The 26784-nt window shown below is 45.4% G+C and overlaps 1 protein-coding gene across 1 annotated transcript in view; it reads right to left on the minus strand.

The window, feature by feature from the left end:
• Positions 1-1268: 1268 nt before the first annotated feature.
• Positions 1269-26784, minus strand: part of VTI1A (vesicle transport through interaction with t-SNAREs 1A) — a 139788-nt gene continuing 114272 nt past the window's right edge. The window contains exon 6 of the mRNA XM_044274546.1: positions 1269-1288. Coding sequence (XP_044130481.1) covers positions 1284-1288 — 5 coding nt within the window. The 3' untranslated portion in view covers positions 1269-1283. The remainder of the gene's footprint in view (positions 1289-26784) is intronic.

A 26784-nucleotide genomic window follows, 5' to 3' on the forward strand; every position in this document is an offset into this window, starting at 1 on the left:
TTTTTATATATTTTACTATATACTGTATTGTATTATTTTTCACAAGACATTTTATTTATTTTTTACTATGTATTCATTACTTTTCTACTATTAGAAGTTAAATATTCTTTTCATTATTTATTTAGGCATTTTTCACTACAGCTTTTTTTTTAATTTAATATACTATATTTTATTATTTTTAACAAATTTCTTTTTTTTTCAGACTACCCACCAATTATTGTAATAAATGTCAACACAGATATCATGATCCTGCGGTTTCTTTAATTCCGCATTCATTTACCTATTTCTTGGCCACTGCTCCGAGGGTATAAACCTCATGAGCCATGACAAGTAGTGTTTTGGGCCACCGACCCATTGCCCACAACCACAAGCGGGGAGTGGAGGAACAATGTGCGGGCTAAGCCCCCATCCCCGCCACCGTGCTGCCCCTCTGACAGTCCATTTTCCCCAGGTCAGTTGTTCCTTTCTCTGCTGTAAGACAATATCAGAACTATTCTTGGTTCAGTAATCGGTTAGAAGGATAAAGATGCTGAAACCTTTCACTGGTGACTTTCTGCTCCTCGGCCATCTGCTGAAGCCTGGATACCCACAGACACGGCAGGAAAAGAGCAAAGAACAAGTGCTCGTCTGGCCCCATTGGATTCGGGGTTTTTGTTTTTTTGAAACCGCTTAATATTTGCTTACTGTTGTATTTAACACTAAATGATCCAGACATTCAGTCCACATGTGCAGTGGTCAGCCATAGTAATAGCCTGGGTTCAGATGCTGCCCTATCGGGTGGAGATCGCCTTATATCCAGTCCTGGACCTTTATTACCATAAAAGAATCATTCGTCCAAGACATTCCAGCAAGATATCAAAAATAGCGGAGAGGAAGGAAAGATAAAAGAAGCAAACACTGGAGACATGGCGAAATGTTAATTGTATCGATGCTATACTTACTATAGGAAAAATAGAAGCTCTTTGCCATTTTTGGATAGATAGATAGATAATAGATAGATAGATAGAAAGGAGATAGAACCGCAACACTCCGAGAAGAAGTTTAAATGTGTTTTCCTTTATTCACCAAAAACTGCAACATTTTAAATCTCTTACTGGGACTTTTCTCCAGGACTATTAGGACTGAAACATCACAGTTTCTAATGAATAAAAGACACCACATTGGAATTACTTCTGGGAGTGCGGCGGTATTTCTTCTATCTTCATAGCTTGTGGATGTTGGTCATGTCCTAGGCTGCGGGCACACCATCACTTCAAACTTTTGGTTGGGCTGCTCAAATATTTTTATTCTGTTAGATAAATAGATAGATAGATATGAGATAGATAGATAGATAGATAGATAGATAGATATGAGATAGATAGATATGAGATAGATAGATAGATATGAGATAGATAGATAGATATGAGATAGATAGATAGATAGATAGATATGAGATAGATAGATAGATAATAGATAGATATGAGATAGATAGATAGATAGATAGATAGATATGAGATAGACAGATAGATAGATAGATATGAGATAGACAGATAGATAGATAGATAGATATGAGATAGATAGATAGATATGAGATAGATAGATAGATATGAGATAGACAGATATGAGATAGATCGATAGATAGATAGATATGAGATAGATAGATAGATATTAGATAGATAGATAGATATGAGATAGACAGATAGATAGATAGATATGAGATAGATAGATAGATAGATAGATAGATAGATAGATAGATAGATAGATAGATAGATATGAGATAGATAGATAGATATGAGATAGATAGATATGAGATAGATCGATAGATAGATAGATATGAGATAGATAGATAGATATTAGATAGATAGATAGATATGAGATAGACAGATAGATAGATAGATATGAGATAGATATGAGATAGATATGAGATAGATATGAGATAGATAGATAAATAGATGGATAGATAGATAGATAGATATGAGATAGATATGAGATAGATAGATATGAGATAGATAGATATGAGATAGATAATAGATAGATAGGAGATAGATAGGAGATAGATAGATAGATAGATAGATAGATAGATATGAGATAGATAGATAAATAGATAGATAAATAAATAGATAGATAATAGATAAATAAATAGATAGATAATAGATAGATAAATAGATAGATAATAGATAGATCTTCTGGAGCTTTTACTTTTAATTAGATAAAAAGTAGGACTGGAGGAGAGAGAAGTAAAAAAAAAAAATAATATACAAAGAATAAAATTGTATACAAATCTATACCCAAGGGGAATTAACATAGTAACCTTTCTATTACACTTATGATATAATCCGACCAATGAGGTCACCAAATTAATGAAAGATGTAATGTTTCTATTTGTCGGAATACGACAGCGGAAAAGAACCAGCTGACCCTAACAACGTGGCCGATTTCTGCAGCCAATCGTGACTGCTTGTTGATGACATCATGAAGATATTGTTTAGGTCACAGCCGATGTTTGGATTACTGATATCGTTACCACAAGAAATTATTACAATTGGATGGTGTTTGGCCGGTAAAAACGCTGTCGCCTTGCGTCGCTACTGGCAAATGTCACTGAAGTGTCACAAAGGTGACAAAATGTAAACCCTTCTGTGCAAGAATAAACAGAACTCTCAAAGCGTTCCAAAAATAATCATCCTTCCCCTCAAAACAAGCGGAAAACAGACGAGCAATAAATGCAATTTCAGCGGAATTCTATAACTGGGAAGATCTGTTGTCACAACGTCACGACACGAGCCGTCAGGGAAATCCCCCGAAAGACCGAAAATCATTTTGGGAAAAGTAAGTATGGAGATAAAAAAAAATAATAATGTTCCTGTCAATATTAGCGGATTCCAGATGAAATAAAAAAAATAAGCTTTATTAATCTGTGATCAGATAAAGCAGCTAGCGCCCCCCTCCACATGATAGCGTGTTCGTGCACCAGTGTAATTGCGCACACTCGAGCGCCTGACGTCGGGAAACGCGGAGCTGGAGACTTTGACACAGGCGGACGGTTTGACAGGAGAACAGTACCTAAGTTAATGCTGGATCAGAGTGTGCCAGCTACAAGAGCACTGACGCGCCCATTGGCACAGCAAGACTCAAAGCTCTGGTTGGCTTCAAAGGGCTGATTATTTTTTCTTTATTTTTTTTATTTTTCTCCCCTTTCCAGAACTGTTCTGCTTTCTAGTAAATCTGTAACCATAATGTTCGCTCTCTTAATGCCGCCATCAAAAATCAAAACACTTTAAAACAAATTGATGTCCTCTTTAATACAGTCATCACAGGACGGATGCGCCCTGCGTGGGGACGGCCGAGGGGATGCGAGCCGCGCAGCATTGCCTTTGTTGCCTTTATTCAATGCTGGAGAGAAGAAAAAAAAAAAAAGGGGGCTGACAATTGAGATATTGGCACCTTTGATTGACAGGACGTAATCAGCTTATCATGGCACTAATAAAGTTGGTCGCCTGTGGAGAGAGTGAATATCTTCGGCTGAGTGAACTTCCACTAGCAGCAGCCTTCGGGGCTGGCATTGAGAATTGCTGCTTATCTGGGGGGGGGGGAACTTGAATGAAATCCCAAGTGGACAGTTTCAAAAACGTGTTTGGTCTATGAAGACACAGAAGACACAGCCCAGTGACCCGGAAAGGGCTTCTCTGCCCTAGGAGATGGCAGTGTGGTGTGGATTAGAGAGAAAGGGGGATATTTAGCATAAAAGGTTATATGTCCGTGAGGTGCTTAGCAGAGGAAGAAAGTAAAAGATACCAAAATATAAATAAAATATATAAATAGGAAGAAAAAAACTGCAAAATGTGAAATTCCTGAACTGCAGAATTTCTCACCTTTAAAAATCTATACAAATGAAAATATATAAGACTGTAATATATAACTATGCTGGTCGGTAAGGGTGTGATTTGGGCATGCTGGGCGCCCGGGTGGTTACAACAGCTGGAGATCCAGTTACAACAGCACACCCTGGACAGATGAGGACAGATAAGTTCCTGAAAATGTAACTTCCTTGCAGGGCTGGACGAATAGCTAATTTCTCATGGCGGTTTAATCATACCTTGTAGTAACTAAACCCTTGAATCCTGGGATTTCTACACTGGACCAGTCCTTTAATTCTGGTTTCACAGGGCAGCGGTGGGGACTTTGCATTCCCCGCAGCTGTTTAGATAATTACTGAAAATGTATGAAAAATTTGATACATAAAAAGTAAAAAAAAAAAGTTTGAAAATATTCTGAAGTTTACAGATGTTAGAAAACCTTCTATTAGGTTCTGTTTACATCTAGGTTGTGGCTTCCAATTTATCTTGAAGCAACGTTACTCTACCAAGTCCAATGTTAAGGAACCCCTGCAGGACTCAATTAACCTACAAAGGGATCAGATAAGGTTCTGCAACTGGAGTCATCGTTTTAGATGATAGATAGACAGACAAATACACAGTAGAGTCCATTATTCTGGGCAGTAGCTAATATCCAGAGTAACCTCCGTGTGCAGCACAGACAGCAGCTAGACGGGGCCAGAGTGACTCCATAAGGTCCTGGTAGGTTGTCACAGGGATCTGAAGCCATGCTGACTGCAAAGCAACCCTCCAGCTGCTGGAGGGGACGCGGTGGAGGATCCATAGAGCGAGCACGACCATCAAGGTGGTCCCACAGATGATCAACTAGTTTCAAGTCTGGGGAATTAGTGGACAGGGGTAGTAATCGGAACTCTTGGTCATGCTCTTCCCACCAGTGACAGACATTTCCAGCCATGTGACATGTTGCATTGTCTTGCTGGAAAATGCCATCTGCCCCAGGGGAGACAATCAGCATGTATGGGTGTACGTGATCTGCAAGGATGGATTCATACAAAATTGGCTAAGAGTGCCTTCCACATGGATGAGTGGCCCAGAGATTGCCACAAAAACCTTCCCCCGACCATAATGCTGCCACCATCAGGTTGTGTTCTTTCAGCAGTGGCTGAGTTCCCTCTCCTGACACGCCAATGTCCATCCGTTCCATGAAGCAGAAAATGTGACTCATCAAAGACGACAACCCTTTACCAATCTGTGAAGTCCAATACTGATAATGCCGCCAAAATGGAAGCCTTTTCTGCCGATGTAGCTTGGTTATCAGAGGAGCCGTGACCGTCCGTCTGATCCGGAGCCCAATAGGCAGGAGGGTCACTGCACTGTAGTCTGATAGCCCCCTGGTTCATGTTGGCAGTGAGCTTCTCCATTGTAGCGTGTAGTCCAAAACGGAGCTCCGCCGTTTAAAAGCCGCTTATTCACAATGCCGCCATTTGTCCACTTAGAATTAGTGATGAGCGGCAGGGGCAACATTCAAATTTGTGATATTTTGCAAATATTTGGGCGAATATTCGCCATATAGTTGCAAATTCGTTATCACCAGTCATTATTTTCCTGATTGCGGAAATCGGCAATTAAAATTCGCATTACGAAAATTCACAATAAATACTACTCCTAAAGTCAAAGATATTGCAGCCTTCTCATTGGCGCACAAGCTAGAAGCAGGGAGGGATCATGTGTACTGATTTAAAAAAAAATCTCGAAATTAAGAATATATATATCATTATATTCTAAATATTTGCGAATTCTCGAAGTGCCGATATTCGCGATAAAAATTCGCAATTCGAATATTCGTGATCAACACTACTTAGGATACACCTTCATCACAGTAGCACGAAAACAGTTCACAAACTGTCATAGAAATATCGCCACCTGAGGCCAGAAAACCAGTATCATCCCTTCTTGCAACTCTGATAAATTGCCCCTTTTACCCATGAGAGCACCGAGGGATATGTGTGCAGATAGCCTATCACACACCTTATATACCCACCGAGGGATATGTGTGCAGACAGCCTATCACACCTTATATACCCACCGAGGGATATGTGTGCAGATAGGCTATCATCACACATATCCCTCGTTGGGTATATAAGGTGTGTGATAGGCTATCTGCACACATATCCCTCGGTGGGTATATAAGGTGTGATAGGCTGTCTGCACACATATCCCTCGGTGGGTATATAAGGTGTGTGATAGGCTATCACACATCTTATATACCCACCGAGGGATATGTGTGATGATAGCCTATCAAACACCTTATATAACCACTAAGGTATATGGATGCAGACAGTCCATCACACACCTTATATACCCACCGAGGGATATGTGTGATGATAGCCTATCAAACACCTTATATAACCACTGAGGTATATGGATGCAGACAGTCCATCACACACCTTATATACCAACTGAGGAATATGTGTATAGAAAGCCTATTACACATCTTATATAACCACTGAGGGATATATGTGCAGACAGCCTATCACACCTCATATACCCACCGAGGGATATGTGTGCACACAGCCTGTCGCAAACCTTATACACCCACTAAAGGATATGTGGCAAATAGCCTAGGACACCTAATATACCCACCGAGATATTTGTGTGCAGACAGCCTACCACACACCTTATATACCCACAGAGGGATATGTGTACAGAAAGCCTATCACACATCTTATATACCCACAGAGGGATATGTGTACAGAAAGCCTATCACACATCTTATATAACCATTAAGGGATATATGTGCAGAAAGCCTATCACACCTTATATACCCACTGAAAAATATGTGTACAGACAGCCTATCACAAACCTCTGCACACGTATCCCTCAGGGGGTATATAAGCTACACGATAGGCTATCTGCACACATATCCCTCGGTAGGTGTATAAGGTGTATGATAGTCGGTCTGCACACATATCTCTCGGTGAGTATATAAGATGTGTGATAAGTTGTCTGCATACATATCCATTGGTGGGTATATAAGGTATGTGATAGGCTGTCTGATCACATATCCCTTGGTAGGAGTAAGGTGTGCGATAGGCTGTCTGCACACATATGCCTCAGTGGGTACATAAGATGTGTGATAGGTTTTCTATACACATATCCCTCAGTGGGTATATAAGATGTGTGATAGGCTATTTGCACACATATGCATCAGTGGGTATACAAGATGCGTAATAGGATGTCTGCACACATATCCCTCGGCGGTTATATGAGGTGTAGGATAGGCTGTCTGCACACCTATCCCTCATTGGGTATATAAGGTGTGATAGGTTGTCTGCACCGATATCCTTCAGTGGATGTATAAGGTTTGTGATAGGCTGTCTGCACACATATTTCTCAGTGGGTATATAACATGTGTGATAGGCTGTCTGTACACATATCCTTCGGGGGGATTATAAGGTGTATGATAGGCGGTCTGCACACATATTCCTCAGTGGGTATATAAGATGTGTGATAGGTTGTCTGCATACATATCCCTCAGTGGGTATATTAGGTGTGTGAAAGGCTGTCTGCATATATATCCCTCGTGGGTATATAAGGAGTGTGATAAGAGATCTGCACACCTCTCCCTCGGTGGGCATATAAGGTGTACCATAGGCTGGCTGCACAGATGTCCCTCGGTGGGTATATAAAGTGTGTGATAGGCTGCCTATACACATATCCCTCGTTGGTTATATAAGTTGTGATAGGGTGTCTGCCCATATATCCCTCGGTTGGCATATAAGATGTATGATAGACTTTCTATACACATATCCCTCGGCTGGTATATAAGGTGTTATAGGCCGTCTGCACACATATCCCTCGGTGGGTATACAAGGTGTGTGATAGGGTGTCTGCACATAAATCTCTTGGTGGGTATATAAGTGTGAGAAATTGTCTGTCCGCATATCTCTCTGTAGGTATAAATGGTGTGATAGGCTATCTGCACACATATCCCTTGGGGGGTATATAAGGTGTGGGATAGGCTGTCACACCTTATATACCACCCGAGGGATATGTGTGCAGACACACACCTTATATACCACACCTTATCACACACCTTATATACCCACTAAAAGGATATGTGATCAGACAGCCTATCACACACCTTATATATCCACCAAGGTACATATGATCAGTCACCCTATCCCACACCTTATATACCCACTGAGGGATGTGTGTGCAGACAGCTTATCACACACCCTATATACCCACAGAGGGATATGTGTGCAGACAGCCTATCACACCTTATAAACCCACTGAGAGATATGTGTAAAGACAGCCTATCATACCTTATATACCCACGAGGGATATGTGTGCAGACAGCGTATCACACACCTTATATACCCACAGAGGAAAATGTGTGCAGACAGCCAATCACACCTTATACACACACCGAGAGATACTGTATGTGTATAGAAAGCCTATCACACATCTTATATACCTACAGAGGGATTTGTGTGCAGACATCCTATCAAACACCTTATATAGCCACCGAGGGAGAAGTGTGCAGACAGCCTATTACACCTTATATACCCACTAAGAGATATGTGTATAGAAATCCTATTACACATTTTATATACCCACCGAGGGATATACAGTATGTTCAGACAGCCTATCACACCTTCTATACCCACCAAGGGATATGTGAGCAGACAGCCTATCACACACCTTATATAGCCACCGAGGGAGAAATGTGCAGACAGCCTATTACACCTTATATACCCACCGAGGGATATGTGTGCAGACAGCCTATTACACCTTATATACCCACCGAGGAATATGTGTGCAGACAGCCTATCACACCCCTTACATACCCACCGAGGGATAAGTGTGCAGACAGCCTATCGCACCCCTCATATACCCATCAATGGATATGTGTGTAGACAGCCTATCACAAGCATTATATACCCACTGAGGATTATATGTGCAGACAGCCTATCACTCACCTTATATACACACTGAGCCAGCTAAGCACATGTGGCTTCCTTCATGAGCTACACGCTGCCGACGGCAAAAGCAGGAAGTGGGCAGAATAATGGGACTCCACTGTGTAACAGATAGATATATGGAAAGACAGAGAGTCTATGAGATAGATGGATAGATAGATAGATAGATAGATTTCATGGATCACATAGCGGTGGCACATTACCTGTGTGTCAGGCTGGATGTGCAGTAATTACGCTGCATGTAATCATCTCTTAACGAGGGTGATACAGGGATTAGTTGACCCCTGAGAACTGGTATTGACCTTGTTGGGTATTATCTTTGCAGATCGATGTTTTCTACTATTGGATTGAAGACGAGTCCAATCTTAATTGCTAATTTGCAAATTGCTGCAGGACGGATTGGAGTTTGCAGGGACTGTCCTCCACCTTTTGCTTCTGCATTACTAATGTAATGTGTATGAAGGGGGTGAAAACAACCATAACAATAGCGCAACCAGAACCACAACATACCACGTACAGCACAGCATAGCTCTCCAGCCACACAACATACCCCGTACAGCAGAGCTCTCCAGCCACACAACATATCCCATACAGCAGAGCTCTCCAGCCACACAACATATCCCGTACAGCAGAGCTCTCCAGCCACACAACATATCCCGTACAGCAGAGCTCTCCAGCCACACAACATACCCCATACAGCAGAGCTCTCCAGCCACACAACATACCCCGTACAGCAGAGCTCTCCAGCCACACAACATACCCCGTACAGCAGAGCTCTCCAGCCACACAACATATCCCGTACAGCAGAGCTCTCCAGCCACACAACATACCCCATACAGCAGAGCTCTCCAGCCACACAACATATCCCGTACAGCAGGCTTCTCCAGCCACACAACATACCCCCTACAGCACAGCAGAGCTCTCCAGCCACTCCACAAGCAGAATAGTGAGTGCAGCTCTGGAGTGTAATACAGGATGTAACTCAGGATCAGTATAGGATAAGTCAGGGCTCGACAAATCCCAGGCGCCAGGTCGCCATGGCGATCAGGAATTTTGTCCTGGCGCCTGGGTATTTGCCCCTGCTTGAAAATAGGCCCAGCACACCAGCAGCCGGGCGCAGTAGCACTTTAAGTTTAGAGTAGACGCAGCGTCATGCAGGAGTCCGCGTCTACTCCCGTCACGCTTCCCGCCCCAGACTACAGTGAAGAGGACCGAAACTGGCTGAGGCTCCTCATCGCTGCGGCGCCTCTCCTTCTCAGAACTATGGCGAGTGGCGGTACGATAGGGGCGGCCTCCCCCCATCATTGGTGGGCAGTGCGCCATCCCCCTCCCCCCCCCCCATCATTGGTGGCAGCGGCAGTTCCGATCGGAGTCCCAGCAGTGTAATGCTGGGGCTCCGATCGGTTACCATGGCAGCCAGGATGCTACTGAAGTCCTGTCTGCCATGGTCAGTTAGTCAGCAACATACTTACATGCACTGTGGCCGCCCGGCGCTCCTTATGCTTCTAGCAATGCGCCGCACAGACCTGTGACGAATTACAAGAAGAAGGAGCGTCGGGCGGCCACAGCGCATGTAAGAATGGTAACCGATCGGAGCCCCAGCATTACACTGCTGGGACTCCGATCAGAACTGCCGCTGCCACCAATGATGGGGGGGTCGCACTGCCCACCCATGATTTTAATACAGGGGAGGGGGGGTGCACTGCCCACCAATGATTTTAATACTGGGAGGGAGGGCGCACTGCCCACCAATGATTTTAATACAGGGGAGGAGGGGGGGCTCTAACTTTTATAGCTGGTTCCTAGATTCCAAAGGAAAAATGTCAAGCCCTGGGATAAGTAATGTATGTACACAGTGACTGCACCAGCAGAATAGTGAGTGCAGCTCTGGAGTATAATACAGGATGTAACTAAGGATCAGTACAGGATAAGTAATGTATGTACACAGTGACTGCACCAGCAGAATAGTGAGTGCAGCTCTGGAGTATAATACAGGATGTAACTCAGGATCAGGACAGGATAAGTAATGTATGTACACAGTGACTCCACCAGCAGAATAGTGAGTGCAGCTCTGGAGTATAATACAGGATGTAACTCCGGATCAGGACAGGATAAGTAATGTATGTACACAGTGACTGCACCAGCAGAATAGTGAGTGCAGCTCTGGAGTATAATACAGGATGTAACTCAGGATCAGTACAGGGTAAGTAATGTATGTACAGAATGACTGCACCAGCAGAATAGTGAGTGCAGCTCTGGAGTATAATGCAGGATGTAACTCAGGATCAGTACAGGATAAGTAATGTATGTACACAGTGACTGCACCAGCAGAATAGTGAGTGCAGCTCTGGAGTAAAATACAGGAAGTAACTCAGGATCAGTAATGTAATATATGTACACACAGTATAAAGCATACAACTCGTGACAGCTGCGGCCAGTCACTATCCTCGGTGTTCTAATGCTGTATACTGGATTATCACCACTAAAGTTTGTAAAAAGGCAGCGACAGGAGGACCAGGCGAGAACTGCAGTGGACAATGTCGGAGAATGGGGTGACTATACTATGATGTTTTATTTTGGGTTATTGGATATTTTTAATTATCTCTGGCAACATATTTAATCTTCACGGTAATTTAATTACGGATATTTACAGTTATTTAATTATGGGTAATATTAGGGATTATTGAGAGCCTCTAATTAATATTTAGTGATGTTTAATGATTGTATGGGGGCCGCCACACATGGCAGACATATAATAATTAGTGCGACCCTGTAAGAGGTGTGCGATTAATGAGACCCTTTAATCACTGTATCTATGATTAGGCGCACCCAAAGACTATATCAGTGTACGGACTATATTAGTGAATGGTGAGACCTTCTACGGACTATATTAGTGATTGGTGAGACCCTCTATGTTAGTGGTCACTGACTTCCTGTATGTAAAATCTTCCGCTTTCTTGGCCTCTCTTTGTGCCAGTGAAAGGCCCTCTGTTTTTATTCTCTTCCTTTAGTTCCTTCCTCATCCAGATTGGGAGTTTACCGGCTTTGATTCTCGCACAGACGGAGTGTTTCTGAGTCGGCCTGATGTTCACATTATTGACAGACTTGTCTTTGTCGGGGGCCACAGCTTCACCTCAGCTTGATTTCACAGCAGGTCAGGACTGGCTGCATCTTTGGTAGAACTTCCGACACTACGCCTGGGCTTTCACAAACGCACATTTTTCCTCCTTCTATCTTTTGAAGCGCGAGGCTGCGCTCTCTGCCAGGAAGCAATGTTGTCTCCCAATTGCACGAAGGAACAAAAGAAGCATTAAAAAATAATTCTGACTGAAGAACCGCACGCTCCAACTTATGACGATATCAAAACGAGCGAGAGGCAAAACATCACTGGAAGAACATCAGGATGACCCACGGCACCAGAGGGTGCACAATCCGGACTGCAGACACGTTACAAAATGGAGCGAAAAAGGAGGAACCGTTCTCCTGACCGGCGGCAGCCTGGGCTCCGAACAAGGTTATTACTTTATTTTAACGCTGTGTCATTTGCATATTTCTGTCAGGGGAAGGTTAAGATGCAGGAGGAGAGAGTACAAAGATTCTGGAATCTTCAATGTGGGGGAGAAACACAAAAAATCATCACCGATCACTAATGCAAAAATCAACGTAATTCCACGGAAACTGATGGAAGTGTGGTCCGGTAACAGGAGACACCGCTGCCATGAGGCACTTCCTAAAAGGTTTTCCCTCTAAGATATTCTGCCATCACCTGTGAGCGGTATTATTGTAAAGTGGAAGGAACTGAAGCAACTCAACCACGAAGTGGAGACCACGCAACGGGGTCGGCCTCAGCACCTCAGTTCCAGTGAAATGAAACCTTAATCCTTCAGCAGACGTCATCATGGACAGTTGAATGGTGACAACTTTGTGGGAACAGTTTGGTGAAGGGCCTTTTCTGTTCCTCCATGAGTGCGCCCCAGTGAACAAGCTCCATAAGTATAGGAATCCCTCAAGATACAGTGGCCTCAGGATACAATATTTTCAACACACAATGGTCTTTTCTACCCCATCGTAAGTTGAAACTAGACTCAACATACAATGCCTCGGACTCCGATCCAACCAATCGAGGCCACTTCTCTGATAAAATAGCTGGATTAGTTGCTAGTTAGCTATTATATGTAAGGACTTTTTGCATCCGTCTTAGTTATCTGCTTATTTTTCTTAAATCTTAATTTTCTCTCATCTTGGATGACATTTTAGGGCTTTGGAACCAATTACTCTACAATGGTTTCAACTTACAATGGTCGTCCTGGAACCAATTCATATTGTAACTTGAGGGACCACTGTACATGGTTAGGGGGAGTCTAGAAGACAAGAACCCCGACCACAACTTCATCCAACACTAGAACAGAGACTGCAAGTCAGGCCCTCTCCCCCAACATCAGGGTCTGACATCACAAATCAACTTCTGGATGAAGAGGCAAAACTTCCCACAGACACCATCCAAGATCTTGAAGAAAGCCTTCTGAGAAGAGTGGAAGCGGTTTTAGCTGCTCCTGTAGCTGTACTGTGTAGGTGTCCCAACACTGTTCTCCATATAGTGTACATACAAACATCTGCAGAGACTTCCAGCTCCCCTTCAGTCACGGGCGCTCCTGGTGAGGAGGCTGCCTGCACTTCTATGTATCCTTTCACAGCCATGTGCTCAAGGACCTGATAATTAAATCACAAAACCAGAAGGTCCTTGAGCAGCAGACAGGTAATACTATTATCAGGACATTTGGTGACAGCATAACCCAAAAACGGGTCACAACATACATATTAAAAGCACAATATATCCACAGGGAGCTTCTCAATATTCCCAGTGGTCACTTGGAACATCTATGGATCGAGCAAAGAATTTCCATCACATGCTGCGCGTCAATATGCAGTGTCTGTGCCCAGAGAGCGCGTCATCCTGATGGAGTCGTAACATCTGTGGTGTCCAAGTGGGCGATTCCTCAGCAGCACAAGACCCACATCTCACACATGTAACAAACACATATAACACCTGACATACTATCACTGCAAGCTGCTTGGCACACTGAGGTGGTCCACAGATAAATAACCGCTGAGGAAGGTCCTGCTGGACAGAAACGGTCGGAATATAAGGTGGTCTCTGGTGAAGTTATTTCCTAAATCGGATGAATAACTCTGGATATAAACCTACAAAATGAATTTATGTTTTGCAATTGCAAGTCATAAACCTGTGTGACGCATATTTTTGATGTATATAAGTGACGGCTGAATTCTACTCAGGCATCAGAGCAAAGCCAGCGAGCGGAACTCCATTAAAATTACACGTACACAGTGACTGCACCAGCAGAATAGTGAGTGCAGCTCTGGAGTATAATACAGGATGTAACTGGGGATCAGTACAGGATAAGTAATGTATGTACACAGTGACTGCACCAGCAGAATAGTGAGTGCAGCTCTGGACCAGCTGTTCCTGAGCTGCGATTACCTGTGGGTGTGGTCGCCTGTGGCTGTGTGTAGCTGCTGCTGCTGCTGCTGCTGCTCCTGAGCGTTTGGAGGAAAATCTATCCACCTGAGGCCGGCTCTCTCCTCCCCAGGGGGAGAGTGGGTTCTCAGGCATGAGCGAGGGAAGCAAGCCCCAGGCTCCTGTTCCCAGCGGCAGGCCTTCAGGGGACAGGAGAAGCCAGCGTTTGGCCTGCATGGAGGACTCAGGGGTAAGAAGATCTGGCAGGAGTCGCAGTAATGTGGCTTCTGTCTCCCCTGAGTCTGAGGGTAGTAGGAAGAGCCGCAAGGCTGGATCCGCTAAGGAGGACCCGAATGCCAGCATGGGTGAGAGTGGCCCTTCCGGGGCCCAGCAAAAGCCGAGTGTTCACGGAGGTGAAGCAGATCTTGAGGAGGAAGGCTGGGGCGTACTGAGGGCCCGGGAGTCCATTTCCACCTACGGATCCCGGGTCATGAGCCACCTCCGTGAGTACGAAGACGCGACTAAGACCCTGAGGAGGCTCCGGGAGGAGCTGCGCGGCTTGAGGTCTTGTGTTGGAGTGGCCCCAAAGAGGAAGAAGCAGGGGCTGGAGAGCCAAATAAAGCAGCTACAAGCTGACATTGGCGAGATTGAGCAAAGGCGGACTGTACTCCGAGATAAAAGCGGCCCGTTTAAGGAAAAACTCCTAAACGAGGAACGTTTTCGGAAGATGGCGGAGGAGAAGGGGCAGATGGGGCAGCAGCCTGACAGCCAGGTGGAGAAGGAACCAGTCGTGCAGGAGGAGGATGATGATGATGACCAGCAAGATCCACCTGGCAGCCTGCAGGAGCAGATTCCGTACAGTGGGCCCCCTGCACGCCAAATAGCAAGGTCACCCAGCTGCGGCTCGGGGATGAGTATGAGACCTGCGGCCCGGGAGGGGCCCTAGTGGAGGAGATCCAGCTCCTGGAGTCCCCAGTGCGTTTCCAGGACTTATGCTTTGGTGATGAGTTGCCACCGGAGACGCCTGGGGAAGGAAAGAAAAAGGCTAAGAAGACCAAGCTCCAGGAGCAGGTAAGATATGTATACACCCCCCTCCCTGGGACCCCCGGGTCGACCGCAGGGCCGGCTCACTGTATTAGCCCCTCTTCTCAGCCCAGCCCGTGTCCTGCAGTGGACTCGGTGCAGGAGAGAGGGGAGAGCGAGGTATCCGATATGGTGGTGAGCTCCGTCTCTGTTTGCAGTAACGGGGATGGAGCTGGTGCGACACCGGCTGAAAAGCCGGACAGGAAGGTTACTGCGGAGGATAAGAGAAAAATCTCTGGCGCTGGAGTTTGCTCCCTGATGGGAGGAGGGGGTGGCTCCACGCCACAGATGGCTGCAGGAGCTCCGATGGCTCCAACCGCTGATGACGCTGTTCCCTCGGGCCAGCAGAGGCATGAAGGAGCTGTCGGAGCTATGACGGTTACGCCTCCCAATGAAGGTCAAGAACTGAGGCCAAAGCCTTTGTTTTGTATTGGCGCTGCTGGTCCAGATGAGCGGCGCCATGAAAGAACAGATCAGCAGCGTTTGGATCAGTGGCGCCCGGTAATGGATCAGCGGCGTCCAAAAGTTGTAAATGGTAGTACTGAGGAAGCGGAGGGCAATGATAAAAGTGGGGTTGGGGCTGTGGTCTGTCTTTTGGGGGCAGCTCCGACCCCAGGGCCCAGTGATGCTGAGGTACCAATAATTACACCAAAACACACCGGTTCAGCCAGTATGAGTGAGGGAGCAGGTGGGGGGCAGAAAATTATTTTTAATAAAAATATGTCTGGGGGTTTGGATGGTGGAGTGAATGGTGTTAGGAGGGAAGGAAGGGAGGTCGCAGAATCTGTTGTAAGTAAGGCTGGTTTGGGGATGGAAGATATGGAAGTGGGTGGTGGAGGGTCTTTGGTAAGCGGGGAGGGTGTGGAACCTGGTCCGGTTGCCCCCCCGGCTGTGGCAGCCCCTGTGCGCAGTTTTGCTACTGTCACGGCCGGGGTGAGTAGGAGACCCTCCTTGTCCTCTGGCTCTGGGGACGGCGTTTTGCAGCGGCGTCTTCTGGAGGCTCTAAAGAGAGGGGAGAGCACAATCAATGTAGAGGGGAGGGAGGTTGATCTATCCTTTTGGATAGATAGGCATGGCCTCTCAGCCTTCCGAGAGCAAAGGAGCGGGGAGACCACGTGGTCCCTCCCGACAGCTGGGCAGGGTGCTCTCCGTAGGAATGTGGTCCGTCTGAGGTGGAGGGGCAGTGATACATGTCCTTCAAGATCAGAAGTTGTTGAGCTCCTTCTAAAGATGGGCTTCAAGGCGACAGACATCTACGCCTTGATACATCCCTATGGGACCCCTGAGTTCGATGTCAGCTTTGTTCGGCCGGAGGGACTTGAGCTCTTCTGGTCGAACTATGAGATGGCAAAGGACGAGCCCAGCTGGCGAGATTTTGCCGTCCAGGCAGTGTCTCGTCAGAACAATGTGAAGAGGGTGACCGTTCTAACCCGTAACGAGTCACTCTCGTGTATTGACATCATGACGTGGCTCGGCCGATATGGGGAGGTGGTGGAGGTTCCCAAGAAGAACAGGGATGAACATGGCATCTGGTCTGGGGCCTGGACGTTCATGGTAAAACTTAGGCTTTTAGGAAACACAGTTACTCACATACCATCTGCCACCTTCCTTGGAAGGGATCGCATCCAGATTTTCTACCAGGGTCAGCCGAAGCTCTGTCACAGATGCGGCAGCCCCACACACTTCAGTGCTAACTGCACTGTACAGAAGTGCGCGCTGTGTGGGGAGATTGGCCACCTCGCTGCATCATGTGCAGAGATTAGGTGTCACCTGTGTGGTGACTTAGGTCACCCATTCAGTCGCTGCCCTCATTCCTTTGCCAATGCGGTCAATGCCCCGGCGGGAGGAAGCCGTGAGGCCAATTCTACTGGGGCAGGGGCTGGCAGAAGTGAAGGAACAGAGGGGCCAGGGAAGAAAAGTAAGCAAAAGACGCCTGCCCAACTGAGGCGTCAGGAAAATCGCCGAAGGGAGAGGGAGATGGGTGAATCCCGGGAACCTCAGGCAACTGGGGAAGCTGGGATGACCCCTGATCTCACCCCTGAGACTGCTGCTACTGCTGAGGCCCAAAGGGACAGTGAGCTGGATGAGGAAATTAGGAGGATCCAGGAAGAGGAAGGTGCCATCTCCTCATTATCCCCCCATGACGGGGGAGGTGGGGGATGGCAAAAGCAGGGTAATAAACGTACAGGGAAAAAGGGAGATTTAAGATCTTCTCCCACCCGCCAGATGCCAAAGGAAGGTACAACCAACCCCCCTCTGATTAGTCTCTCAAACCGGTTCCAAGCCATTGGTGACACCTCCCCCTCCTCAGGGGAGGGAGCCGGTGGGGAGGTTTCGGGAGTCGCGGTGACACCTGGGCCTGCGGGGGACGCCGAGCCTCCTTCTACTGGGGAAAACATGTCCTCAGGGGTGGGGGCTGGCTTGGAGTCAGAGCACAAGGGCAGAGGTGAAATGGACACATCTGTTTGTTTGAAGAGGGGTAAGCCATCATCTGATAAAAAAGTTGGTGGGGGCAGTGGGAAAAGAAAGCCATCTAATTCAATCACCCATGATGGCGGCACTCACTCCGTTGACGCTGGCGTCCATTAATGTCGCCAGCATTAAGTCAGATACGGCTAGATTTGCGGCCTTTGATTTTTTCAGCCGGGTTGAAGCTGACATTTTGTTTTTGCAGGAGACCAGGCTGCCAGATTTGGCATCTGTATTTAAAGCTAAAAGGGAGTGGCGACGCGGATCCTCCTACTGGTCTCTTGCGGCCGAGCCGTATAGCGGGGTGGCAGTCCTTTTTACTGCACCGGTAGAATGCCGACGGGTTATTGAATTAGAAATGGGGAGGTGCCTGATCCTGGATGTCCTCATGAGGGGACAAGAACTTCGTCTAATTAACATCTATGGTCCCCAGTCCAAGTGGGACCGTAAGTGTCTCTTCATGAGGATCAAGCCCTATCTTTTTACAAGTCGGCAGGTGGTCTTTGGAGGGGACTTCAATACTGTCACGAGGCCCCAGGATAGGGGAGGTTCCAGGGACAAGCTGACTTACGACAGCATTGCGCTTAATAAAATAGCTAGTGAGGCTCGTCTGGTGGATGTCCACATCCGGCACACCCCAGGCCACCCGGGGTTCACCTATCATAGGGCTAGTTGTAGGTCTAGAATAGACAGGTTTTATTTAAAGGAGGAAGCCGTCTCTTCAGCCGTGTCCGCTGTGGAGGTGGAGTTCTCCGACCACTGTATGATTTTGTTTTCTCTGAATGTTGCAGAGACCCCCCGAATGGGAAGGGGCTACTGGAGGCTCAATTCGTCTCTCTTGGAAGAAGCGGAGATAAGACAGTCCTTTGAGGATTTCGTTCAGAGCCAGGTACCATTGCTGGATCTCTGCGGCAGTAAGTCTGAGTGGTGGGAGATCTTCAAGGAAAGGGTGGGGAGATTCTTCCGCCAGCTCTCGAGCCTCAGGAGTCTGAGTAAGTATCGCCTGTATCAGGGCCTGAGGAGGAAACTCGAACGTCTTGTCTCGACTGGGGGTAGCCGTGAGGAGATCTCCAGAGTGAAGTCTTTGCTTATGAGGTGTCAGTACGATAGGCACGCATCTTTGGTTTTTGAGAGGGATTACGGGAAATACCGCTCGCCCGACCCTTACAAAAACTGCAGGATGTCAGTGAGTAGTAAGATTGTGTCAGGACTGATTGATAGTACGGGTTCTCTGAGAAGGTCCAGATCAGGGATCCTGGAGGTTGTCAGATCCTTTTACTCACATCTCATGGCAAGGAGGGATCTTGATCGTGATAAGATATCGGCTTTCCTGACTGAAACTGTCCCTGAACCAGGGGTAGACCCCTCTCTTGACGGTTTGACGGAAATGATCAGTGAAGAGGAAGTCAGTCTGGTGATTGAGGGGCTTGCTCCCAAAAAATCACCTGGTCCAGATGGCTTAACATCTGAGTTTTACAAGACCTTTAAGGACACCTTAGTTCCCCTCTTGACTGAGGTATTAAATGAGTGTCTCTCCTCGGGTACTCTACCAAAGTCAATGAGGAGGTCGGCCCTGATCATCCTGTCAAAGGGTAAAGATCCTTTCCACATTGAGAATTGGCGTCCCATAGCGCTCCTCGGTGTGGACAGAAAGATTTTGGCAAAGGTGCTATTTAATCGGCTGGTGAAGTTTGCACCCCAGCTCCTTTCTGGGGCCCAGCATTGCTCTGTTCCCGGCCACAGTACTTTTAGTGCTGTGCTCAGTGTCCGGGAGGCCGTGGAGCAGGGCAGGGCAGGTCACTGGAAGGGGTACATGCTGTCCTTGGATCAGGCAAAAGCATTTGATCGTGTTAACCACGAGTACCTCTGGTCTGTCCTTCTGAGATATGGCCTGCCCGGGGGGTTTGTTGATTGGCTTAAGACCTTGTATGCAGGGGCAGAGAGTTTCCCGCTTGTGAATGGTTGGATTGGGCGTCCTTTTGGGGTGGGATCTGGGGTTCGCCAGGGTTGTCCTCTGAGCCCGCTTTTGTACGTGTTCGCGATCGATCCCTTCCTTAGAGGGGTTGATCGTGGGCCGTTGGCGGGCATCGGGATGGACCGGGCGGCTCCGGAGACTACACTGAGGGTGGTGGCGTATGCTGATGACGTAACTATCTTTGTGTCTTCGAGAGGGGAGGCAGAGTGGGTACTGTCTGAGGTAGAGCGCTACTCAGAGTCATCTGGGTCCAAGATCAACCGAGATAAGTGTGAGAGTCTCTGGCTGGGAGGTGGAGATCCTGGTTTTGATCTCCCGGACACCCTTCCAGAGCCCCAGGAATCTACAAAAGTCCTCGGCATTGAATTTGGCCAGGGGGATTACCCCCATCAAAACTGGGATAGCAGGCTTAAGATTGCCGCTCAGAAGGTGGACCAGTGGAAGGGTTGGTCTTTAACCCTCAGGGAAAGGGTGAACATTATCAAAACCTACCTGATCCCTTTGCTGTTATATCTGGGCAGTGTGTGCGTCTTGCCGGAACCTTTCTGGACTCGGGTCTACAGTCTGTTCTTCCAGATGTTATGGGGAAACAGACTGAACCTTGTCAAGAGGGAGGTTACTTACCGTACGAGGAGACTAGGAGGGTTGGGTATGGTCAACCCTGTGGTGTTCCTGGTGAACACCTTTATTAAGATTAATCTCTCGAACCTCTGGCAAGAGAGGGCTCCTCTGTGGGTAGCCTCCTGTCGGGGATGGTTTCGGCCTTTCTTCCAGGAATGGGAGACAGGGGGGCAAGTGAAGGATCTCCGCACACCACATGGGCATCTCCCGGCTTATGCTGCCCTGGTTCTGAAGGTATTACGTCGGTGGGGTCTGGGGATGTGGGAAATCAGGACTCAGTCAAGGAGACTCCTTGACCAGAGGGTTCTGTTGACCCATTTCCAGAAACCTCTGGCCCTCAGGGACTGCCCAGGTCGGGATCTGAGGGTTGGGTTACGGCTTTTAAATTCCAATAGGATCCCCTTGAAGTTCTTTGACTTGACTTGGCGCTGCTTCCATGGGAAACTGTGTGTGAGGGACAATCTGAAGTGTAGGAGCTCTGAGGACAGGGGGTGTCCCCGTGAGGAGTGCGGTGGTGTGCTGGAAAGCATGGACCACTTCCTGCTTCATTGTCCCTTTAACACAGAGGTTTACACCAGGGTGGGGACCTCCATTGGCTGGCCTAGGCTGGTCACTCTCTCCTATGCGGAATGGGCCTATGGAGCATTCAGACACCTGGGTGGTAGGGACCTTTGCACTTTATTCCTAGTCAGCTCAGTGGTCAGGTACTACACGTGGCATGCACGGTGTTTAGTTTCGACGCAACGCAAAATCCTCCCCGAGGATGAGGTGGTTAGGAACATTCTCGGAGACCTGGTGAAGGTGCGCTCTCTGGAGTACGAGAGGTTGGGGGCGGGTAGAGCCTCTCTCCTCTGGAGGGGTTTTGCCTTTAGGGTACCCTAGCCTGTTGTCTCCCCTCCCGGTGGTGGGCTGAAGCTGACACTGTAGATTTTTGTTTTGTTTTGGTGGCTGTATGAGGACATAGGGCTTGCAGGCGCCAAACTTGGGCTTTAATGGGTTGTGTGTGGCTGAAAAGCCTCACGGTGGGTGGTGAGGTTAAGGTCTACTATGTAATGTACTATGTAATGTAGTTTATATGTCTTTATGTCTATATATATTTGTATATTTGTATAGGTTGAGTTGTCGGGTGTAGTGTTAGGTTGGGTGGTGGGTAAATGGGGGGAGGGTTCCATGGAACATTGGGGACTTTGGGACATATAAGAAAATCCTGGGCTGGTTCATGGACGTCTATTATCATGTACTGGGGGCATGGGATGCGGGACCAGCTCAGGGACCCAAAAAAAAAAAAAAAAAAATAAAAAAAAAAATATAAATATATATAATATAAAAAAAAAAAAAAAAAAAATTTGTGTGTTGCATTGGGGTGGTGGTGGGTGGGCTTTTTGTAAGTTTAACTTCTGTATTTGTTAAGTGTAGGTAGGTGCAACCGGATCAGGAAGGTTAGTACATGTACATAGATATTGTAAATATTGTACATAGCTGGTGTTCTGTGGCGAGTGGGCTGGACCGGTGCTGTCTGCGCCGCGCTGAGGAGCATCATGTCCTGTATGGTTGGTTTGGTCTCTGTTTTATATATTTATTTATCTGTTTGTTTTAAAATTTTAATAAAAGAAATACAGGATGTAACTCAGGATCAGTACAGGATAAGTAATGTATGTACACAGTGACTGCACCAGCAGAATAGTGAGTGCAGCTCTGGAGTATAATACAGGATGTAACTCAGGATCAGTACAGGGTCAGTAATGTATGTACACAGTGACTGCACCAGCAGAATAGTGAGTGCAGCTTTGGAGTATAATACAGGCTATACGGTAACTCAGGATCACTACAAGGTAAGGCAATACCCTTATTAATGAAAATACTCAATCTGACAAAATCAGACTTTTCTTAAACTTTATATGTAACTGTCTAGTGATATCATTGAGACATAAGCCTCTTAAACAACCTCTCCCACTATTCTTTTGTTCTGTGACCTGTTAGAAAGGTACATTATGTAAACTGTAGTGAAGGTAACCTTATTACCAGTGACTGTATTTATGAGTTATAACCTCCGTTCTGATCCTCAGCTGTGTCATGTGACCAGCACTCTGACTCTCCACATAACCCAGCAACAAATGTGTGGAAAGGTAGTCAGTTTCTCTATGTATTCCTATGGGACTTTCAATGTCAGTCTCATAGGAATGAGTAGAGAAGTAACTGACTTCCTGTCCTGTGTCAGTTAGAGATCAGAGTTCTGGTCATATGATACAGCTGAGGATCAGAAGGGAGGGGATAATTCACAAATACAGTCACTGGTATGAAGATTACCTTCACTACAGTTTACATCATGTACCTTTCTAACAGGTCGAGAATAACATTTTTTTGAGAGTGCGTTGCTTTAACCAAAGCACGGATTCTACTGTTAAAGAAAAACCATAACCTCCCAAGTAAACACTACATGGTGACATGAAGACGACAAAACCACCCTGACGAGTTAATAACAGTTATCCAAGAGACAAAAAGACACAGTGTAACAAGTTGAGGATAACCACAATCATTAGTAGAAATGTATCAGTGAGCGCCTCATCCTCCATGTGAAACGGTTGGGAGAGAAGCAGATAGGAGTCACCTCGGCCACCTATTACTCCATACCTCTTGACATGCAAAAGTTTAAAAGGGAAATCTCATGCATTTCGAAGTCTTGATAAAGCCGACACGTCTGCTGAGAACAGAGCTTTGTCTTTTACTCGACCACATCAAGAAACTCAATTCTTCACACGAAAACATTTGAAACGCGCGGTTTCAAACAATGATGCTAAAAGCCAGAGGTGTTAATCCTTGATGTTGTCCCGAAATCTACCAAACTACATTGTTAAGGCCTCCGACTACAATATTTACAATGACATGAAGAGGGAAGAGAGGTGCGCGTATCACAGGAGGACTAGCGCGCCCGCCACATACATCCGAATACGAGGGGTTGTTGTGTTGTGATCGGAAACAGCAATAAAAGGAAAATCAGCTCGGCACAGAAAGTAAGAAGATTCCCTTATGGAAGATGTCAAAGATGATAAGAGAAGCGGGTATTATGTACGGGGAGAACAACGCTTATGTTTCATTGACATGAGAAGAGCTTAAATACCGTACATTGTTCTATCCGGAAACAAAGAAAATATTCCAGACTTGTACAGTATTATAGCAGTTATATTCTTGTACATAGGAGCAGTATTATAGTAGTTATATTCCTGTACATAGGAGCAGTATTATAGTAGTTATATTCTTGTACATAGGAGGCAGTATTATAGTAGTTATATTCTTGTACATAGGAGCAGTATTATAGCAGTTATATTCCTGTACATAGGAGCAGTATTATAGTAGTTATATTCTTGTACATAGGAGCAGTATTATAGTAGTTATATTCTTGTACATAGGAGGCAGTATTATATTAGTTATATTCTTGTACATAGGAGCAGTATTATAGTAGTTATATTCTTGTACATAGGAGCAGTATTATAGTAGTTATATTCCTGTACATAGGAGCAGCATTATATTAGTTATATTCTTGTACATAGGAGCAGTATTATAGTAGTTATATTCTTGTACATAGGAGGCAGTATTATAGTAGTTATATTCCTGTACATAGGAGGCAGTATTATAGTAGCTATATTCTTGTACATAGGAGCAGTATTATAGTAGTTATATTCTTGTACATAGGAGCAGTATTATAGTAGTTATATTCCTGTACATAGGAGGCAGTATTATAGTAGCTATATTCTTGTACATAGGAGCAGTATTATAGTAGTTATATTCCTGTACATAGGAGCAGTATTATAGTAGTTATATTCTATTAGATAGGAGGCAGTATTATAGTAGTTATATTCTTGTACATAGGAGCAGTATTATAGTAGTTATATTCTTGTACATAGGAGCAGTATTATAGTAGTTATATTCTTGTACATAGGAGGCAGTATTATAGTAGTTATATTCTTGTACATAGGAGGCAGTATTATAGTAGCTATATTCTTGTACATAGGAGCAGTATTATAGTAGTTATATTCTTGTACATAGGAGCAGTATTATAGTAGTTATATTCTTGTACATAGGAGGCAGTATTATAGTAGTTATATTCTTGTACATAGGAGCAGTATTATAGTAGTTATATTCTTGTACATAGGAGGCAGTATTATAGTAATTATATTCTTGTACATAGGAGCAGTATTATAGTAGTTATATTCTTGTACATAGGAGCAGTATTATAGTAGTTATATTCTTGTACATAAGAGGCAGTATTATAGTAGTTATATTCTTGTACATAGGAGCAGTATTATAGTAGTTTTATTCTTGTACATAGGAGCAGTATTATAGTAGTTATATTCTTGTACATAGGAGCAGTATTATAGTAGTTATATTCTTGTACATAGGAGCAGTATTATAGTAGTTATATTCTTGTACATAGGAGGCGGTATTATAGTAGTTATATTTTTGTACATAGAGAAAGTATTATAGTAGTTATATTCTTGTACATAGGAGGCAGTATTATAGTAGTTATATTCTTGTACATAGGCGGCAGTATTATAGTTGTTATATTTTTGTACATAGAGGAAGTATTATAGTAGTTATATTCTTGTACATAGGAGGCAGTATTATAGTAGTAATATTCTTGTACATAGGAGCAGTATTATAGTTGTTATATTTTTGTACATAGAGGAAGTATTATAGTAGCTATATTCTTATATATTTTGTATTTGCATATAAAATAACGTCATGTGAAATAAACTGCAGTTTTGTCCAACAGCTCAGAAAAAGTAGTAATTATTAATTATTAGCAGATAATGATAAATTATTTAGCTGCTGCTAATATTATCACCATCCGTTCATCTCTCGGTTGCTCTGAATGCCTCCATCATGGCTTTTTCTTGGCTACTGCAGGTAACTCATTAAGTCTATAGAAATCCTCACCTGAATATGTCTGATGTGCCCCCGGGGGTAGATGTAGCACAGGTGGAGAATCTAGGTTGCCGACAAATGGCAAGTGTCTAAATATAACAACTCTGTAGAAGACAGGTGGGTAATGTGCGGAATGAAAGGGAATGTGTTAGGATGACACATGTAGGTAAGAGAACTGTGGTCTCCGAGCGCCGGGGAGTCATAAAACGATTAAACAGCAGTTTACACAAAGCGAGCGCTCAGCGCCAGGGGCGCACTCCTAACTTCTGCGCAATCGCGGACATCTCTCTCTGTAAGCGATGCCCCGACAGCTGCACATGTCACTCAGTGGATACAAAAGACAAGGTATCAGTGAGGAGTTATTAGGAAAATAGGTCATATTAACATAAAGCCTTAGTTCACACCGGTGATTCGCTCTGGTTATACCGCCGCAGACGGAGAACTGAAGTCATCCTGCTTGGGGGCCCCTGATATTTCACTCCGCAGAGAATTCCTCCCTTATACAGCACTAAGAAAATGTTGCTAAAACTCCTAACAAGACGATTTTGATCTATTGTGATCTCAATATTCACAACCGCCTCCTCTGCTGCGGTGGCCTATACGCTTCTAATGGTCCGGGGTCTATAAAGTAAATGGGGGGGGGGGGGGTTCAGTCTATGTCAATCTCCAATTCTGGGACAATAAGGACTGGCAGCTTCTCCACTTGAAGGCCAGCATCCTGGACCAGACCTGTACCCCCTTCTCTTTGCTTGCTATTATGGGGGGTAATGAAAAGCTATTAGGCATGCGATGGGGTCAGCACAGGTTAGTTCCCCTCATTTCTTACCCCCCTTTGCAACGGCACAATCTTCAATATGTTTAATAGCGAAAGCAAAAGTTTCATTTCAAGTAAGTTCAAAGTGAGGAGAAGAAGGGAATCATACCCTGGACACGGTCCACCTGTCATTACTTGCTTCTCCTGCAGGAGGCACTATAAGGAACAAGAAAGCTGCTGATAATGTAGATAACGGTATGTGGCGACAGGGGGTCATCATCTATAGGGGACAATTCCAGAGCACACAGGATGACGTGGACTGATCACACCTGCGAGGAAACTATAGTCAGAAAAACCAGTAGCGGCCAAAGCCAGGGGAACAGAAGACGGACTTCTCTAGAGATTAAACATTTCTGATGTAAATGAATCACGGGAAACAGGGATCACATGTAGAACAATGAAAAGGATGGTGGGAGTATATACAGTATATATAGGGCAGTGATGGCGAACCTATGGCACGGGTGCCAGAGGCGGCACTCAGAGCCCTCACTGTGGGCACTCGCACTCTGGAAAAAGTCTATGGTCTACCAATATGCCTTGGACTTTTCCTGCCATTCATCACCGCAGGCGCACTATGAACAGCACAGGCAGCGCACTGAATGTAGACAGGCTATTATAGCTAA

This window comes from Bufo gargarizans, unplaced genomic scaffold (genome assembly GCF_014858855.1).
Source record: "Bufo gargarizans isolate SCDJY-AF-19 unplaced genomic scaffold, ASM1485885v1 original_scaffold_1808_pilon, whole genome shotgun sequence".
NCBI classification, from domain to species: domain Eukaryota; kingdom Metazoa; phylum Chordata; class Amphibia; order Anura; family Bufonidae; genus Bufo; species Bufo gargarizans.